The sequence below is a fragment of the Platalea leucorodia genome, assembly GCF_965183815.1.
Source record: "Platalea leucorodia genome assembly, chromosome: 9".
Lineage (NCBI taxonomy): Eukaryota > Metazoa > Chordata > Aves > Pelecaniformes > Threskiornithidae > Platalea > Platalea leucorodia.
Window position 1 is genome coordinate 13,587,428 of NC_138831.1, and position 20,496 is coordinate 13,607,923.

The 20,496-nt window shown below is 41.8% G+C and overlaps 1 protein-coding gene across 2 annotated transcripts; it reads right to left on the reverse strand.

Moving 5' to 3' along the window:
* Positions 1–948: 948 nt before the first annotated feature.
* On the reverse strand, positions 949–20,132 carry IL5RA (interleukin 5 receptor subunit alpha). Of its 2 annotated transcripts, none has more exons than XM_082321223.1 (11): positions 20,046–20,132; positions 16,814–16,969; positions 15,325–15,470; positions 14,589–14,727; positions 13,941–14,073; positions 13,675–13,865; positions 12,549–12,694; positions 11,758–11,893; positions 8,376–8,472; positions 3,200–3,281; positions 949–1,224 (listed from the first exon to the last, which is right to left on the reverse strand). In XM_082321223.1, exons 2-11 carry the CDS (start codon positions 16,923–16,925, stop codon positions 1,132–1,134), a joined length of 1,275 nt encoding a protein of 424 aa, XP_082177349.1. In that variant the 5' UTR covers positions 16,926–16,969; positions 20,046–20,132; the 3' UTR covers positions 949–1,131. The 2 variants fall into 2 exon arrangements, with proteins under 2 accessions (XP_082177349.1, XP_082177350.1); XM_082321224.1 differs by lacking the exon at positions 20,046–20,132 and adding an exon at positions 18,857–18,947.
* Between the last annotated feature and the right edge of the window lie 364 nt (positions 20,133–20,496).

Below are 20,496 nucleotides of genomic sequence, written 5' to 3' on the forward strand. Positions count from 1 at the left end.
AATAGTTTTCGATTCCCAATCTGTGAATTTACTGTAAGTTTAAATGCAGCTCCTCGCAGGCCTGCAGTGCACACAACCTGTGCGGCACCCCAGGCCATCTGCAAAACCTGCCACGCACTCAAACTCCGAGATGTCAGGAGTTGTGCCTGCGGCAGCAAGGTGCCAGCTGTGTGCACACAAATAACAAGGCAACGCACTACTTGTGCGTACAAAAGTAACAAGGCAAGATGCTAGCTTCATGCACAAAAGTAGTAAGACTCTTAATTGTACATCAGCTACATAAACAAACTAACCTTGTCTTAAATGGCCTATAAAATCCAGAGGCTTTCAGGGTTTATAAAGTCCTGCAACAAGACAGCCTTTTTCCAACATCCACAATTGGTGCTATGTTTACTTAAAAAGCAAGACGTAAGTACCTTCATGCAGTACGAGAAGGACATCGCCACGTCAGGCACAGCCTGGCCGTTGCACCGTTCAAGCAGGCCCCACGCAGGAGTGGTCTGGCTGCACGGCTCACAGCTCGCACACAGCACAGCCAGACGCTTCCTTTATCAATGAATTGCATTTCCATGGAGGTTATTCAGGTTATTTGCTGAGTTGGCACTGTTTCATTACAAAGTGTATCGGTGAAGGCCAAGTGTGGGTCCCCACTCTCACGATGGATTTGCTGTAGCCGCGCAGCACCGGAGATGACAGCACTGGGGTGCTCTACAGCCTGGTTCATTCTTTCCCTAGTATTTGACCCACCTTGGTCACTGCCAGGGACCACGGCTGGGTACCCGGCTGCCATACACAGGGCTGCACCAAGTCCCAGTTTGCATTTTGCATCTTGAGTTGTCAGACTTATTTAAAACAAAACAAAAATCCAAAAGATTAAGCTGTCAACCAGAAAAAAAGGCATTAGCTCTTTTCCAGAACTTTTTTTCCTGCACAGCCCTTGTACCGTGTACTTGTATCCTGCTTAAACTGGGACTTTTTGTTTAGTAGCTTATCGTTATGTGAGGCACCTCGTGGAAGCAAGCCCTCCTCCCCTGGTTGGAAACGCCGCCGCAGCAGAGGTGACACGAAGCCCGCTCCGGCGATGCTGGGGGGCGTGCCAGGGCTGCGCCGCCTCGCTGGCCCCACGGCCTCTCAGAAGACAGAGTCGTCAAGGGTGCTGCAGTAGAGATCTTCAGCAAAGCTGCCGAACTCGGTCTCTGTCTCACTGGTGCAGGTACGTGCTCTCTGGAAAGCAAACACTGCTTTTAGCTGCTGAGCTGGGAGGTGAACTGAGGTTATCAGCTAGACTGCACTAATTAAGAGAGAGGAGTCACGATATATTGTTTTAAGCCTGCATTGAGTATTCGTTATGAAACAAATGCTGCAAAGCTCTCACTTAACATGTTCAGCAAAACACCATGCTTCAAGCTGCTTCATTTAAAGAGGGATTCACCCAAAACATTTTGTGAGCTAAGAGCCAAGAAAGAGCATTGGGTTCAACAGAAGAATTTTGCCAGAAAGTTCACATTCCCGCTGAAGTTCTCACAGGGCTGCTCATCACTCAGTCCCTCAGGCCAGCAGCCCCCTGCACCCACAAATTTCCCATTTGGCATGCTCTGCACAACACAGTTGACCACAGTGGCCCACCAGCCAGCCCTCTCTAGCCAAGGACGAAGAGCCCCGGGAGGAGCTTGAGGGCATGTTACGAGGGCACGTGAATTTTTCTGAATAAACAGCAGTGAAGCCCACTTGTGGGGCCAGATCCCAACCCCTCGGTGCTGAGCAGAGTTATGCAAGCAAGCGTGCAGGGACGGGGTGAGTTGCAGAAGGAAGCAGAAAGCAGTAGCTCAGCTGCTGGGAAGCCCTCAGGGGCGGCGGGAGGCAGAGCTGCTCCTCGGGGCCGAGTGCGGTTCCCACGGGCCGCGCTGCCACTGCTGCACGGGGCTTTCATCACCTCACCCCACTGTTTACACTACAAATTTAGGAACTGAATGTCCACAACAAACAGCTGCTGGGGGTTTCACTCTCCCGGGTGATCTCAGCAGAGACACCAGGGCGGTGTCCTCACGTCTTCCTGCTGGTGCCACCACCCTTGCGGCCCCGGTGCCAGCAGCAAGCCTCCAGCCGGTATCGCCTACCCGCACCAAGCTCACTTTAAGTAAAGCGGCAACTAAATACAAGGCAGTGCTGCTTTTGATAATGTGAAACAGCCTTTGCAAGCTCACGTTTTCTAGCTTCAGTGTTAATATTTGCTATTTCTCATATTCTTATTTGTGATACCCTAAGTCATGTTATTTTACACCAGTGGCTTTAATTAAAAACAAACATTATATGATAATCTTTTAAGCCTGTTTCCTTGACCAGACCATGGAATAAGAACAATACCCAAAAAATCAAACCCCTGTTCTAAGGGGACAAATTAAAATCAAGTTACTGAGCAGCACTTCCCTTGAGCAGACAATGAGAAGTTTCATCTTATCTGTAAGGCAAATGTATTTATCAGGAAGTAACAGCAAACATAATAAGGCTTAAGACCAGCTTAACACTAGGACCAAAACATTTCCCATTGTTAGGTTTCACAAAGTAAATCAGCTCTCCAGGAGTCAGCCTCCAGTCCCTGCCAAGGCAGAGCTATCTGCCCGGCTGTGCTCGGTGGAAGGAGCAACTGCATTTCCATACAAAAGGCAGAGCCATAGGTACGGCACCATGTGCCTGAAATTCGTTGCATATTAGAAAAGCACTCAACAACAGCACTTAATCCTTTCATTTGTTTTTAACCCTCTCCAAAACACTTCATCTACAAAAAAGGCCAGATCTAGAGCTACTGCAGGCTGGGACCTGTCCTTGGCAGAGGAGATGGCCACACAGCCAGGTGAGAACCGACTGCAGCAGTTGTTATGATTGCAAAAACAGCCTCACAAATTGCTAAATTCGATGGCTAACTCGATGTTATACTCATAGTCAGGGCTGTGCATATCGTTACGTGAACTGCACCCACAAATTTCCCTTTTGGCATGTTTTGCACAACACATTTGACAATGCCGTCCCATTTAATATGGACATGAGAAATTCTAAGAGGTCAAAAGGCTTTAACTGAGCAGTAACAAGCTTTATGCTCACAGCCTTACAGGGAAAGAGCAGCACACAAACACAAGCGTTCCTTCTAGTCAAAAAAAAAAAAAAAAAAAAAAAAAAAAGGCGTGAGTAGAATGTTTTTTACCTCATAGTCATTTGGGAAGGGATCTCTGAATTTGTTGCTGGGTGTTGGAATTGGTGGAAACAGTTTACTCCATACATGGTTTCTGCAAAAAAATCAGTAGTGGAGGGATGTGAAAGAATTGCTTTTTTTGATGGATGGCATATCCAACAAGCAGCACGTGTTTAGCCCCACAAGAAGGCATGTCTCCTCTCACCCCCAGCCCTCCTGCCCCTCTCCCGCTCAGTCATCAGCATCTGATGGCAGCAGCAGGTTCAAAAGGACTCAAAGTAATGAATAATGGTCCACCAGCGGACACCCCGAGGACTGGGCAGGTGTGCCGTTCCTCACAGGACACTTCTGGACCCTGGGGACATGTAGATGACACAGAGGAGGTGGGCTGAGGCTCTCCCCCATCAGCCTCTCCCATCGCAGCCGCAGGAGAGAGCTGGGCTAGAAGGTCTGATCCAACGGGGCACTGCTGTGGCTTTTAACAGCCAGCAATAGGCCTGTCCTGGAGAGAAATTAATTGCTCTGATCTGTCTGTTCACGCTCATGTTCTTCCCAAGGGCTGCGTTGTCATGTACCTTGTTTGGACAGCCAAGATAGGCTGCCTCTTGCTCAGACTTTGGTTCCTGGACATAATCTGCCCACATCTCGTGACAGGAGAGCAACTGCAAATAATTGTGTGCCAAGGGAACAAGGAGGAGGCAAGGAACGGGACCAGAGATGGCTGACAGTAAATGGTTCTGTTTAGTGGTGTAATAACTCATCCTGCTAACACCCTTTGAGATACTCCTTCCCTGCCTGACACTCTTTAGTCTGGCTCAAGCATGCAGGCATATGTATTTTTGTGACAGCAAGTGCTGCAGAGTGAACTTTTCCTTGTCTTTGATATATCCCAGAGTACAGACCACATTTCAGTCACCAAAACGCATTCACTATCACTACCCCTGGATAGCACAATGTCCAAATAGGGCCAGATTTGAATAGGAAGATAACAGGATTTATCCCAGAATTAGTATCTGGTGCCTGTTCTGTGGAACAAGTCTGACATTCATGAAGCACAGATCTGGCCAAGGTGTGGAGCCCTAGCTGCTGGGACCAAGGGCAGATCTGGTGCTCCTCTGCTCCGTTTATTTTGTGACAATTCTCCTGGCTGATGTCTGGTTAGTTCAATGCTTATGTTCTTAGAACTATTCTTCTTCCAAAAGCTTTCTGAGTTCTGTCAAGTTTTCTTTTATCCTATTATTCCTCCTCACCTCCCTGGTGTGAATATATTCTGACTATCAGAATATATATATGAGTAATATATATATTCTGACTATCTGAATAATAATATTTTCTGACTAGCAGTTTGGAGCTAAACCTTCCTGGCTGAGCTGCTGCTGCCTTGAAGAAGACATTGATGCTTAACTAATTACTAGGCGAAGGGAAGGGCTGTACCACTGCTCACACGATAGACCTGACCAAGCAAGCTATGGGATGTCTCCCCATTGCTGCACATGGACAAGGGTTTGTCACGGAGGTGTACAGCCAGAAGTGGGAATACGGGGAGGAAAAGCAGGCTGTGAGTTGGTTTTAGGAGACATTTGCACCCCCTTTGTTGAAATGCTGAACGCAGTCCAACCATCGCTGGCTGCAAAGGACAAGCCAGGCTGTGCAGTCACCACCAGCAGAGTGGGACAGTAAGGTGGCTGCTCCTGTAACTCAGGAGCGGGACCAGGATGAGTGCCAATATTAACACTCCAGCACCTGGCATCATCTCTACTCTTCCCAGCTTTCCTGCTAAGGGTTAGGTCTTTGTGACGATACCCAGATTAGCTCTGCAAGCACTGTTGTCTTCACGGCTCCTGCACTCCATTGGGTCTCCCAAGCCTTTCAGGAGGAAGGCCCTGGAGGCCACCAGATTTGACCTGCTTCACGAGAACTCCACTTCAATCTTATTTTAGCTCCGAGTGTGGTTTTGATTTATGCTATTGCTGTGCAACATAGCCAACAAGATTCGGTTTCATTTAGAATTGGCGCGTTTCGAGTTGTGCTGTTTGTCAATAAAAGATTTTGATGAAGCCATATCAAAATTATTTATTGAGTCAGCAAAAAGCATAAGTTACACGTCGCTTCTGGAATAGAAACCCTCAAGGAGGGGTGTGCAAACGCCCAACAGAAATGAGGCAGAAGACACTTGTGTTCGGGGGGGCTGCTTGCCCCTCAGGTGCAATTTGCAGTGAGGCGTTGGTGAGGATGGTGACAGTGGTGCCCTCACAATGGTCCTGTTCTTTTTTGCAGGACACTGAAAAGTTGGAGTTATGTGATTAAATATCTTGTCGGAAAAAATGTTCCAGATATCTCTGCTTGTCTCTACACAGGTTAGCGCACGGCCCTTTCCACTAGCGCTACTTGGACCTTCAGGCTTTGGAAACACCCCATGGGACACTCGTGCCTTAACTCAGCATTTCAGGGCCTCCAGTTATTGTGCTGTGTCTGTCTTTCTGAAATTTGCCACTTTTCCCACAGGCTGTGACATGAAAAGGCCAAAGATAAATAAAGAGAAATAAGTGGGAGAACAAGTTCTTCTTTTCCCTCTTCTAACAGCTACGATGAGATTGATAAAATATTTGTTTTCACAGTATGTTAGAGTGCCTTTTCTAGCGTCTTGTCTCCACTGAGATTCCCTGTGACATTTTCCAAACGACTTCCCTGTAGCGGGTGGCTGGTGCCTGCTGGTTGTGGACTGGAGTGGCGTGCCCAAGAGGGAGGTGGTGGAGGTCAGGATGGCCACATTGATTTCAGGGTATGGAAGGCTACTGACTGTCCTCATGTCAATTAAGTGGAGCGCAGCTGGGAGCAAGTTATTAACTACATCCTCCTGTGGGCTCACCTCCAGGAGAAAATGTTATTCCAAGGTACAGCCTAAGGAAGTACAGAAGATGCTCATTCATAAAGACAGAGGGCAAACTAAGGAAACATTCAATTGTGCTTTTTATCAAGGCAGTAACCCCATCAGCTACTGCAAGTAAGTGAAAGGAAAAGACTATGCAAACAGTCCCAAAGGGCTACTTTGCCTTGTAGCATTTCTCCCAAACGGTGGGCTGTATCTCTGATGCCTGCAATCACCAGGAAGCACACAAAAAAATTTATAGAACTCTTGGCTATAATGAAATTCCTTACAATGGCTTCAAATCATATGAAATTTGAAATGATTCTGTGGCTTGAATTGCGTGGTACACTTCATGAATTTTCAACAGCAGTAAAAACTGAGAGTACTAATGAAACTGTGATCTAGGGAACCTGTTCTATTTTTCTTTTTTTTAATATTTGCAGATACAAAAAATGAGCAGGCTATGCACGGCGTTTCATCTTCTTACACTTCCCACCTCCTCCCAGGGCAGGCCGGAGGATTAGAGAAGTGACAAGGACACTGAGCAAGAAGCAGCTTGGGAAGGGTGGAGTAAAGCTAGCAACTTTGTGAAGTTCAGTGCAGCAGGCAGATAAAATTTTAATCACTTTGGCAAAGATGGAATGTAATGAGCCTTTGGGTGCTAGGGAATTATACACTAGCCAGGCAAAGAAAAACTCCTGGAAGCAACCAATGTAGCGTCAAGCAACTGAACCTGGAAAAACTAGGTTAAATTTGCCTAATCTATTAAAGTTCATAAAATGCATTAGTACAGCATCTTCAAGCTGGTCCTTGAGTAGAAGTCTTCCCCTATAGCTATTTCTCCCCCTATATCTGTTTCAGGATCTCCGCAGAGGGTAACTGCATAATATCCAAATACTTGCAGAACTCCACAGGAAAACATGGAGCAGTATGACTGCCACTAACTGGTGTTGGTGTTTTGCTGTCCCAAAGAGAGAAGGGAGAGCTGATGAAGATGATGCTGGAGCAGTGGAGGACCTACAGTTATAGAGACAGGTCAATCCATAGAAGAATCAGTGATTTGAGTAAGAAAGATCCATAAACGAATCAGTGATGTGAGTAAGAGCGTTCTGGGGATTTCCACCAATACATCAAGGCTGCATAGCTGGGAACAAAAGCCTATGAAGCACAACATGAATAAACTCTCTGGGGAGTTAATCTATCTTGTTCAAAACAGGATTGCCCATTGAGACCTGCTATGCTAATTAAATTGACTTAAGAACAGGTTATCATAGACACCAGACACTTTAGGGAGAGTTAATAACAGTTATTCTAATGTAACGTTCCTGTAGACAAGACCTTTATTTGATAAAGGAAATGTGGTAGGGAAAAGAAAATAGCCAAGGACACATCAGGATGACCAATAAATTAAAAGACATTAAAGAAATGAATAAGAAATTAGCAGAGTTGAGGACAGCACTTACATTACTGGGAGCTGTGTATATTGTAGACTGATAATTGCTGCTTGATGCATGTTTCAGGGGAGAAGCTTGTAATTACATTGATTCTTTAAGTCATCACTTATAATTTGACTAGTCACAGCTACAGAAATCCAAAGTGTATCTGTATTTCTTCACAGCACACTTTGGGAAGTTTGGCTATGTGGCATCTGTTCTTACTACATGGCATCCATAGCCTCTGTAGTAATTAAAAATAAACTAAACAAATAGTTCAGAAACTCAAAGCAAACAATAGTTCAAGGCACTTGCTCCTGTTAAGAGGTCAAGAGGAGCAGCAAGCACAAAAACACTGAATTTTTACCTCTTCAGAACGTCTACCATACTCCTTTGATGTCAACTGAAATTCAGACTACATGCCCAGGGCCCAATATAGAGTGTATGTCTGCAGGCTGAACTAGACAAAACTGAGAAAATTTTGGTCTGTACATTTTAGCCATGAAAGATGCTCTCAGCAGCTTTCACCAGGGTTAAAGACAGCGTCCTCCTGGAAAAATCATTGACCCAAGCAGATCCATTTAAGTGAAGAAACGAGATAAGGACAAACAGATTTTTAACAAATTCGCCTCACTCAGTATATGGTTTTGTTGCTTAAGATTAAATTAAATAACCCTCTTACCCCACCAATTTTGCTGAATGTTATTCTTGAAAATTAATTAGGCTGATTATTACTTTTCAGTACTTTTGCTTTGTATAATTATGCTTGAATACCAAACTCAGTGCCCTTTCTTAAAATTAAGCAAAGCTTGTGACATCCCCACACACCTGTTGAACACCTAGTCCTTAGTTATACTGTAATTAAAAAGAAGACAATGATACTTACATTTTGCATATTATAGCAACAAGCAGGAACGTGCAGCACGTGGACACACAAAGCACAGCGAGAATCCAGGCTATGGGATTCTCCAGTTTGTTTTCCCCTGAATTTCAAGAAAAAAAGAAATTAAATATATTATTTTAGTGCAGATTATTTTAAACACACTCTTACCAAAGATTTCATCAACTGTTTTATGTGATTATATTCAGATCACAAATTAACATGCAAACGATGAAGACTTGGTATCTAGAATTAGAAATGAAACACAGAGCTTCAAGAACAATTTCCATGAAACCAACTTTCTAATTTCAACAATAAATTTCTTTCATTTTGACACGAAGGAGAGAACAAGCCGAGAAGCATGAGGAGCCAGGCCTACCAGAAGGACAATATGGTCCGTTAGCTGCTGTCCTGAGACACGCAATGCCAGGCAGCGAGCGCACGACTGGTACTCAGCAAAGACACTGTTTGCTGACAATCTCAGGCACAAACTGTTTGTTTTCCATTAAACCAGTCTTCATTTCTGTTAATCCTTTCTAGCCAGGAGCTGGATTTCTCTGGCTTCATAAACTTGCCTGTAAAAAAGACATCGAAACCCCCCATTTTTCTGGTGAGCTTGTTGCTGACGCATTTCCTCAGGAAGAATACCTCTACTGCCTCTGCCTGTGAGCAGACACAGGTATTTCTATCAAGGTCAATGCTTCTGTTTTGAAAAGGCATTGCTCAGTGGCCACGGCCATTATTTTGTGCCACATTATGCCATATAACAAAAACATTTACATTGAACTGCATTTTCAAAGGGCTGCCGAGTCCGTGTGCGCTTATGATAACTACCTGTCCTATGCATCAAGGTGTCAGCACTGCCATTACCAGGTAATTGAAAGGACATAAATCGGCCAGCAGCTGGAGTGTTGGGTTTATTGGTCCTGTACACAAAACAATATTCAATTGTGGCCAGATTTGTTTCTGAGAAATGAGGAGCTGAGCCTGCTGTCTCCGCCGACAGCCGCGGTTGCACGGCAGTCCCTGAGAGCAGCGCGTGGATGACGCCGTGAGCGGGCCAGCCTGATCCATCCTGCGCCTCCATGCCACCCCGATGGCAGTACACAGTCAACTTTGCAATTACAAATGGGTCAGGATCGTTTATTTTGTCTCCAGGGTTATCACTTTTCTTTCAAGAAAATAAGATTTAGGATGTAACTGTCGATGAGTTATGCTTCGTGTAAGTCTTGAGGATGACTGGGGCAGCAAACTGTGGAAAACGGTTAAGTCCCATAAGCCAATTTTAAGCCTCCCAGCATAGCTGGGAAAAGTCTCCGTTTTCCAAACCAAAAATGTAAGGGTCCTAAGTCTCCTCCATCTTATGTCAGTTGGCAATGACCCCAAAAGGCATGATCAGGCAACACCAAGTCTCACTGCGACTCGTAGTAAGGTGTGGGAGAAGCAGCGATTGCAGAGGCTGCGCTGTGGCTCTGGGGGCCTGCCCAGGGTGCTCCTCCTCGGGCTTCTCTCTGAGACGTGCCCAGAGGTACCAGCCAGCCCCACGCACCACTGGGAACCAGCACGAGCCCACCCACCTGTCTAGTGAAAGGCGTCCACGTAATACATGAAACAGAGGGAACGGATAAAAATTCCTCAGAGCCACAGAGCAAGTTAACAGCAATGCTAATCACATAATGAAGTATGTACTGAAACCCAGTGACTTATGCAGTAACCTGTGTTGTGTCAATAAACTGCAACAAGCCTCTAAAAACCCCTTTTCATAAGAAAAACTGAAGTAATTGGACCTATCCTTGGATATTTTTGAGATTTTAGTAAATTTTTATGGAAGACTAACTTTTTTTTTTTTCACCAACAGAATGAATTTTCCATATTTGATATGTGCAGTGCGTGAGTCGAAGCGTCCATAATGGTGATGTTTCCAGGTTCCTCAGTCATCATCACACCATGCAGCAGAGACAGCTCCAAAAGCACTCCGGCTGACATAGAAGGGCCCTCAAATCTTTCAGCCTTGCTGGGAAAGCAGAATCGGGACAGCACAAATGTGCTGTGAGGCGCTTTTCAGCCCCAAACTTGACCCGTGGATCTTTTAAACTGTGAACCCTGGCAGTGGTTGTTCACACTTACCTACAGCTTCACAAACTTGATTCATATCAGGTTGCCGTGTGTCGTTAATGAGCCCACTCAGCTGCACTAATAATTTTTTATCTAGCTTTGTTTGGCTGCAATGCTTCTAAACAACCTTTTAGAGGCAGCTGGTACCAAGGTGCAGTTTTACAACGCCTGCTTTGGCAGCGTATGGCTGCATTTCACAGAGTTCGATCACCGCAGCCCAAGGAAAGGATCCAGAATTGTGTTTCAGTTCGTAACAAAGTTGGAGGATTGCTGCCACAGGACAGGCAGTCTAGGCCAGTGTTTTTCTCAGGATACGGGCTCAGAAGAGGTCTACTGGTCTTAGAGTTGGTCTCATCCAAATATTTCCCAGATAGGTGCACAAGGCTAATAAACAGGCCCAGTTTTCTTAATTAATAAGAAGCTTGATCAGCCCCCCCGCCCCAGGTGAGTGGTTGGGGTGCTGAGCCTCTCTTCCCAAGGGCTCACCGGTGCCATGGAGCCAGGTGGGAAAGTCAAGGGGATGTGTTAGAGTAAGGAGGCAAAACACCAGCAGATTTGCATTCACTAGCAAATAGATAGAAGAGGGAAAAGTATAGTAAACAGGAGAGTGTAAGGGACTTTTTTTTTTTTTTAAGTGAAAACCAGGAAGTTAAGAAACTCAAAAGATAAGAGCAAAGGAGGATGTCTAAGAAGAAACAGTTGATAACGTGCCGTGATAAGGAAACTGTTATTTCCAGAAAACCATGTTCAGCAAGCAGGAAATACAGAACAAAGTGGGGCAAATTATCATGTTCCAAAGATGCTAAAAGCATGCTCTTTTCTTTCCCCCCAACATTTAACAGTTCATATAGCTCCAGTAAAGTAATAGTTGACATGATCACTTGTATTAACTTCCAGCATGAACATCACAATGCATGCCAGGGAAACACATGTAAAAACTAAAGTAGTAATGCAACTAAAAGGCCTTACCTAGAACTTAGGCCTTAAGCTGGTTTAAAGAAGTCTCTGAAAACATAAGCATGTAAAAACAAATCACTGTCTAAAAAACCCCTCCATATGTCCGCAAGTTTGCTTGGGAGATTTTTTTTTTTATTCTTAACGGAACACAGATTTAACTCCCCTTGGCATTAACAAGTCAGTTTCTTTCTTCACATACCTATTTTCCTGGCTTCTATTAAAGTTACTTGGTGTTGTGCATGCTCATGATTAGGCAGCATTTGCTTTCCAGCAATGTAATAATATTCATTACAATACAGAAGCATGTCATTCTTACCAACATAAATAATTTCACTCCAGTCACTCCAAAATCCTCTCGTACAACATATGTGATGATTAGCTCTTATTTGTATGGAATATCTGTTGGTAACATCAATCCGTAATCTGAAGTTGGTTGAGGATATTTTCAATATCTGTTAGGAAAACAATATTGTACTGTTATAGATTACTTAAGACTAAACAATTCAGAAAACAAACTTTAATCATGCTTGTCTTTTTATTTTTTTTTAAATTCCTTTACTAGATTAACAGTGAGCATCTGGCCTTGCTTTTCAAGTAAGATCTCTATTTTTATAGGTGTATTTTCTCTCATGATACACCAATACTTCAGGGCAAATTCTTGAAAGATGCCTCATTTTGGCATTCTTCCTTAAGACACTTAATGCTGGATTTTCAGAATTCTCCATCCTCCTACTGTTCTGAACCCAGGTGCATAAAACTGAATAACTCCAATTTTTGTCCTTCTGCTTTCCTAGGTCTCTTGGGGATAGTTTGTTGCAGACACAAATAACATCCAGCAAAAGAGGAAAAATACAAAAACTGATGAGACTTTGGCTTTGCTGAACCCTAGTCACAAATGGGACACAAGTTTCACCAAAAGGCCATAGTTTCAAAAATGTACTAATAGCAGATTTTAAATAATGTTTTAAATGTTTTAAAATTTGTAACATATCCATGAATATGAAGACATTTTCACCAGGTTGCATAAAGGCAAATTCTAGCTATATAGGACAGTCAGCTCAGAGACAGGAACACTATGTAGTACTTGGGCATCGGAGAAGCAATTACCTGCTTGTTACCTGACATCAAGTTGAAGAGGTAAAATTCATATTCAAAACATTCTTTAGGGAAAGGAGAAATTGGCTTCTCCCATGTGGCCAGGAGATCATTTTGCTCTAAGAATACAGTGACATTTCTGGGAACATTCACTTTCTCTACAAAAAGAAAACTGTACTGGTAAGTTATTTATAGAGCAAAGTTTAAATACTAACAATTGGAGCACTTTATAACCTGATAGTGTTTCCAAGCAGGACCTGTAATCCTTGAATTTATTTCACATTTTGGACAGAAAAGATAAGGATTTAGGAGGAATAACTATATTGGAGAAAACAGTTAAGGGAAAACAGTTTTAAAAATCCACTTAAATGTTTTGGAAAAGTAGATTACTTGGGGGGGGGGGGGGATTTATTAAATTAATTTTCACAAAAGCATTAAATTAATGATAGAACAGTTAGAAAAACTTCTTTTCAGGAAAAAAAAAACCAGATATAACCAGGAATGTTACTGAAAACTGGAACAAATTCAAAGGAATAGATCAGCAGCTATTATGGGGATGATTTCTAAGAAAGTATGTCAACTGCTTTATCTTAGTGAAGCCATGAAAAAGGGAAATGTTATCTGTTTACAAAACCGTGAAAGGCATGGAACTAATGAAGGAAAAGAAATTATTTGGGTGGATGAAAGATGATAGACAGTCATGGTTGATACCACCTTTTATTCGACAGTCTAATGCCTTTCTTTAAAAGGACATGGTTATCTTGAACATCGTGCATCTTTTTCCTTTTAAAGAAAGGCTGTAAAATAAAAGGTAGTAAAAACTGTGCTTGAAGGTATATTGACTAAATCAATTGAAAATGAATATTGGAAATAATGCTTTGGCTAACAAACAGAATAACTAATTGTATTTTCTAGCTTTTTTTTTTTTGTCATTCTATAATATTAAAATCAAAGTTAGTTAAAACCATCCATTTTTGTCTTAGAATCTCTTCCAGTTTCATTAAAATGTCTATGCTAAACCAGCACATAATTTCACCTGCATCAAGAACCATTCAATCCAGTAATATTCTCTCACAGATCTTTTGACAATCCTGCTAGACATTTTTTATTTTTTTTTTAAAAATGTATTTACACTCACCAATGGCATTTTGGTTAAATAACTGCTGAAAAGGTTTGATTGCAGCATACTTGCTAGACCCATTAATGTGTATTACAATGAGATTGTCAATCTCTTCTGGATCAATATGAGTCACTGAAAATCTGCACTCAGTATTCCTGTTCCACTTGTCTTTGATATAATCTTGACATTCTTCAGTGTACATCTCATACCTAAATTAAAATACTTGTAAGACATGATGCTCTTAAAGAAATCCATTCCTGACTAAAATGGGAGAAAACACCAACCTGTAAAATAGAAAGTACTTGGTATCTTCTGGTGCCCCTTGGCCAGGAAGCCAAGTGCAATGGAGAGAAACAGTATTAGAAATGGTGATGCGAGTAACACAGGACAAATTAGTGACAGATGTCTCTGGAGCACCTAGAGAGTCAAGGAATTATAAAGCAGAAAGATAAATCTTATTACAAAAATTGTAAGAAATTAATGTTGCTAAAACATTTAGATTACAGTCTTTGGTCCATTATATCTATGTCTATTGTATCCAGTTCTCTTCCTTATCACACAGGTCTATCAGTTATGGATGAATGAAGACTCCCAAACAGTGTAAGTAAAGCTGTACCACACACCACCATTACATATTTCATGTACACCTTGCAATTCAAGGCAACATGATCTTTTAATATCCTAGAGTGTATGAGAGTAGGTTATCTTAGTCTTAGCAAGGAATTTTTAGAAAATTTTATGTGGGTTATCCATGTTGTGCACCTCCAGATTGTACTCCAGGCTCCACAGCAGTAGAGAAAGGCCTGGACTAAATAATTTTGTAAGATCAGTGTAGCAGTATTTTTCAAGTATTAAACCTGTCACCTTTTGATGTCTAGTCCACAGACCGGGGCAGAACACAAAATTCAGACCTCCCTTGCATTTCTTCTTACCTGGCAGAGGCAGGATTTTCTCCTTCACCCAGTCACTTCTCATCTGAAGGTCATTATGGTGAAGTAATGTCCGAATGCGTGCGGAGAAACCATTGTGAAGTACAGCTGTTCGGATACTGTGAGTCTTCTTTGTATCATACTTGAAATAAAAAAAAAAAAAATCAAATAAGCATTACATGTGATGGAAGCTGAATTAAGGCACCTGCAAAGACTGATCCAGTCTTTGCAGAGAAGCAAACCAGCCAGCTAGCTCAGCGGGTTATATTAAGTGTATAAAGCTAGAGAGTACAAATAATCCACACAAGAAGTGTATAAGGTTTCTCATTTAAGCCAGCAGCACCCTTATCTTACCAAAATTTGTCTATAGCATACAGCCGTGATGAAACATGATCTGACATTTTAATGATACCCTGGCATTAATGTGAATTAAGTGAGCTGACTTGAACTGGGAGCAATATCACTTAAAACTAGTATCCAGCTTCCCCCCAAGACGAACACTGCAGACTGCCAATTCCCAGCCTAACCCTTGTTCCAGCAGAGCTGTAGCCATAAGCATAGCTGGAAGGGAATCTTTCCAGTGCTCAAGGTATATATTTATGATATAAGAGACTAAGTGATTCAATATGCCAATTGTTCAAGAGACGTATCACACCTACTGCACCCTGGTTTCGTGCAGTATGTTTAACTCAACAGGAATTTATCCTTCTTAGGATACTGGATTTATCTTTTATCTTACCTCTTCAGGCACAGGGCTTAGGATTTTCACATCATATCTAATAGTGTAGTTTTTTTGTTCTTGAATAGGGTTTGGTTTCCAGTGTAAAAGTACTTGTGCTAATGCAGAGACTGTAAGGGTGAAGTTAACAGGTGGGAAAACCTGAACTGTAAGGGAGAAAACAAAAATATTCGTAACACAGTAATCCAGTGAATGGTTTAGAGCAATAGCTGTTTACAAGCAATGAGCAATATAAGCAAATAATTTCATTTCAATATTATATTCTCTCAACAGCTTCTTATAAAATGTTTCTAATATCTGAAAAATATCTTTAAATAACAACCAAAACTTCATCAAGTAAGAGTTTACTTAAAACTACTGTTTCAACTTGAAAAACACAATGATATATTACATTTGGCTTGTTAATTAGGTTCAGGTTTTTCAACTTGATCCTTCTAGCTACATAGACACTGGGCATCTGTACTGAAACAGGGCTGATCAAGTGATTAACTGTACAAACAATTCTCACCCACGTAAGATTGCAGAAGAGCATAACGTGGGGGCTTTCTAAGAGAAGGCTGACAGCCACAAGAAGTCATATGTGAGAGAAGAAACAAAATGATGAACAGATGAATCAAGCACAAATGGAAGAAAACATAGAAAGATGGGAATGATAATTTAAAATGACAGGGCAAGAGGGATTCCTGGAGCTCATATAGAAATGAGGAAGATCTCATGCTGGGAAAAAATGTTAGCATATAAATAGCAAGACAATGAAATAATCAATCTACTCCCCTCCATTTCTAGAGTTCTTCAGAGCCTGCCCTCCCTTAATTGCCATCTCCAAGGCAGGTGAGGGACATCAGTCCCCACTTCTCTTCTCCCATGATTTTAACCTCTGATGCCCACTACTTCAATTTTCAAGCACGTACCTTGCATTAGGAAAACTGCCTCATAAAGGCTCAGAAAACCCCAACACAAACCACCCGGAACTGCTTCCCTTAAAATGTTCCTTGTTGAGATGCCCACAAAAAATGTCACCATTAGGGTTGTTGACACACCAGGACTATGCCAGCGATGCTTTGTGTCGCCATGTTTCTGCAGCTAACTGCAGTTTTGTTCCTGGAAGTAAAATTGCTATCTGGAATAATGCCTTTGCTCTGGCTGGATTAAACCGTTGAATAAACCAGGACAGGAACTACTGTCCAGCCCAGAGGGCAAGTGGCATGGCACAAGTTGCGTCTACATGCCTCATAGTTCTTCCCTCTCAAAGCAAAACAGTCCTCAGGCACCGGCTGGGAGCAATCTAACTAACTGAGACAGGGTACAACTGTCCCAGGAAGCACGTTAACACAGCATGGTCATCTGTGGTCCTGTATTCATGGCATGCTATGGACTGTTTTGTTCAGAATTGGTTTTGTGTAGAATAGCACATCTGACCAACATGTAGAGGGGCCTTGGTCACCCACTGGTGCTAAGACAACACACTGGCAGAAGGAAAATGCCTTACCTCTTGCAGCTTGAGGTACGTTTCGCTGAACCAAGTTCGCTGTCCAAAGGAGGATCAGAAAAACTCTCATCATGCTGTCCATAATCTTGAGATGGTAAACAGGAACGGCCATGTATCAGCATATGTGCCTTGTCACCGTTTTACAGAGGCCAATAGCTAAAATTAACACAATCCCAAGTGTTAAGCACACAAACCATGGAGCACGGTATATCCACATGATCAAGGGGATGAAACTGCCACCTTGCAGGGGACAGACTTTTCTCCTTTCCTTGCAGGAAAATGCACCTTGTCATAGCTAAATTTTATATAAGTACCACCAACCACATTTCATTTTGCTTCCTTTGTTTTTGCCAGCCCTCTTTGAAAAAGCTGCTGGTTTCAAACACTATCACGTGTGGATGTTCAGAGCAGCAGTCATGGACTTAGAGCATCTCTCCACGGAGAGAAGCGAGTCAGGTTGAGGTATATTGTCTTTCAGTAGAGTCCCATTTACTCCAAGAACAAAAATAACCATATTTTTAGCTGCCACTATATATAAAATAGTCACTTACTGGAATTTACTTTCCAGTTTTTATTTCAATAAGCTCTCTAAAGAAGCAGTCTCAGTGCTCACCTCAAGGCTAATTCTCCAGTGTTAATTATTGGGTGTAAGAGAAACTATTTTATTTGTTTCTAATTTAAATGAACAACTATTTTTAATGCTTAAAACCAGCAAGTTCTTATGCTTCCTACAGATTGTTTCATGAAGTACTGGGAGAAAAAAAATCTGCGTGTAATCATTCATGTATAACCTAGTATAAACAACATGGAAATACAGAACAGCAGCTTTCCAAAATGTTCTTACGGAAGAGAAATACACCCTCCCAGCCCAATCACACTACTTCCCTGGGGCACTACAGCAATTGCTTGTATGGAAAACATAATATTTTCAGATGGTAATGAGCAGACAAAGCATCTTTAACCCACCAGTTCTCCCCAAACCTCCGATAAATAACCCAAGGACTGGAAGCACTCCAATTGATCACCATTGGAGTACTTCTGTTATACAGTAACTATTTTTCAAAATGGTGTATGAATGCTGAGTTCATTAAAATGACACAGTAAGTAATCTACAATGCAGTGTGTTTCTTAATGTCCAAGTCCACTCATTATCTATATTCATATTTCGTGTGTATCTACTATTCTGCTAGCCAAAATGTGCATGAGGCTAACTGAATTTCTGGAGTTTGCTAATGGATTATTCCTGGGGAGTGAGGGTTTGCTTTTACGTATGTTGGCTTATTGAAAGGCATTTTGGTCAGACATTTTGATTCTTCCAAAATGTATGTGAATCACAATCAGGTAATTATTACTCACACCGTACATTTATGGCTGCACAATGCCTCCAAGACTTTCCTGTTGCACTACCATTCATGAAAAATCTGTTCTTTTGGATCTTCTCACTTGAATACCACACAGACCTCTGCTTCACAAGATTATGTTATTCTGAAGGCCATTATGTGGACTGAACACAAGTTTACAATGGCACCTGATCTCTGACCACCTCTGCCACACCTATGCTGCTTTATCTGATAAAAACTAATTAAAAAAACTGCTAGAACATGCCGCACATTTCCAATATGCTTTTATACAGATTACTGGCATCAGGCTTCCTTTCCTGCTTCAAAAAACATCGTATACCTCATTTACCTGATGAGACTATTAAATACACTAATAACTTTTTTTCTCTATTTAAAAGTAAAAATTTATCAACTTCAAGCCCCTGAAAATAAAAACCAGCTTCTCATTTTCATGCTAGCAATAACGCCAGTACAATTCTGCCAAGAACGCAACTCTGAACTGCGCAGATGTGTGTGCATGTGCTTTTATACACGCGTGCACATCTGCATTCCTACCTATCTATTAACATTACCCACCACATTCATTGCAGCTCTCCCACTGACCACCTACAACCAAAAGCAGCAGCTAAGAATGCAGTTTCAAGTAGATTAAGCTCTTGTAATGTGAACCAGGTACCTCGGTGAGAAAGACATGAGAACCCACCGAAGGGCATTCCACTGGCATAGAAGAGAGACGGAGGGACAGGTTGTGCTTCCCCAGCTGCAGTCAAAGCTTTATCTGGTACAACTACGAGACTTTGGGAAAGAAGCTTCATCGGTTCCACTGCTAAGAGAACGCACTTTTTTTTAAAAAAAGCAATCACTTCAGTACATTATTTAAAAAAATCATTAAAAAGCCTCATATTTTACAACTGCTTAGGATTCACAGCTACGAACTTGAGTAATGTCAGTACGCTGGTTTCAGGACTGCTCTGGCATTTAGCACAACTAAAAAAGCTGGCTCGCTCTTATGTTTACTTGAAGTGGGTTTGGCTACTTACAGATTTTTTTACTTTGTCCTCAAAAAATAAGGATTCTGATTCTTCCTGGGCACATTCTTTACCCTATACTTCTGGGAAGATCCTAAAGATCAACTATTCAAAGGTACTTTTGCTGTCTGAAAGCATGCGCCTATTAGACACAGATCTAACATTTTCTGAACAGCAGTTTACTGATTTGTAACTGGATATAAAATGTTACTGTAATGCAGATTAGCTTTCAATTATTATCCTTGTTTTTCTTATCAGTTTATCTTTTCCTGCCTTGTTTTCAAAAATGCTATTTTTCTGTTTCTTGCTATCAGACTAAGATTGAAAATACAGCTTTTGGAAGAGGTATTTCCATACCTGTGTAAGACCACAACCTATTATAAGAACACCTTGAAGTCTGTGATACTCTGTGTGTTTCATGTGAGAAATTACTGAAAAGAGAATAAAAATAAGTGTATTCAAGTAAAGACGTTAACTAGAAATCTGCAAGAGGAGTACGCTCCTCACAAAAATGGATATAGTAAGTTCTCAGGACAAATAAAAGCCTTGATTATATTATGTTTTGGTTATATATGGTAAATAGTAATAAGCAGAAGGTAAGGGATATATTCCCTTCGTAAAGGGTATACTCCTTCTTAAAGGACAGCAGAAATCCAAATCATAGAAAACAGTCTTTAAAAGGTGATGATTTTCTTACTTATAGCTGACGTGTCCCACTGTCTCACAGGCAACTGGTCAGAAGCCGACTCCAGATGCATTTCCCAGTGTAAGGCAAAGCTGAATTGGAAAAGCGGGACCTTTGCAGTCTTCAAACAAAGCACAACAAGACAAAGACAAATTGCAACAGATATCCCAGGAGGTTACCTGCAGAGTCTCAAAAGTTCTGTGAAGAGTCTGCTCTGTTTGTTCAAACGTCCTCTGGGTCATCTCCCTGTGGGTTTCTTTTATAACTGCTGTCTTTCAAGTACAAATGTGATAGGTACTTCAGAAATGATGGCACATGATAAGTTAGACAAGCATGCACTGAAAAAGGGAACTACAGATTTAACCACAGGATGGAAGGCTCCATACAAGCACACAGTTTAGCCCAGAAATGGTTTTACTTTATTTATTGAGGGTTAATTATATACCATAGTCTGATAATTCTCTAATAACTTTGCAAGAGCGGGAATGTTTAATGTCTAACTGCAAAGAAATAACCTATAGCCAGCTACCTACGCACCACTGCTGATATCCCAAGTTGTTCTTCCCCTAGAAAATCAAATTCAAAGGTTGCTGGAAAACTGTGCAGGTTTTGTCCAATGGTTTTATACCA

Coding starts and splice junctions, on each gene's coding strand:
- IL5RA (XM_082321223.1), bottom strand. CDS start 16,925: ATGGCCGTTCCTGTTTACCATCTCAAGATTATGGACAGCATGATGAGA. Junction 13,866..13,940: donor AAGTACTTTCTATTTTACAG/GTTGGTGTTTTC, acceptor ATTTTAATTTAG/GTATGAGATGTACACTGAAG. Junction 1,225..3,199: donor CCTTCCCAAATGACTATGAG/GTAAAAAACATT, acceptor TTTGCTTTCCAG/AGAGCACGTACCTGCACCAG.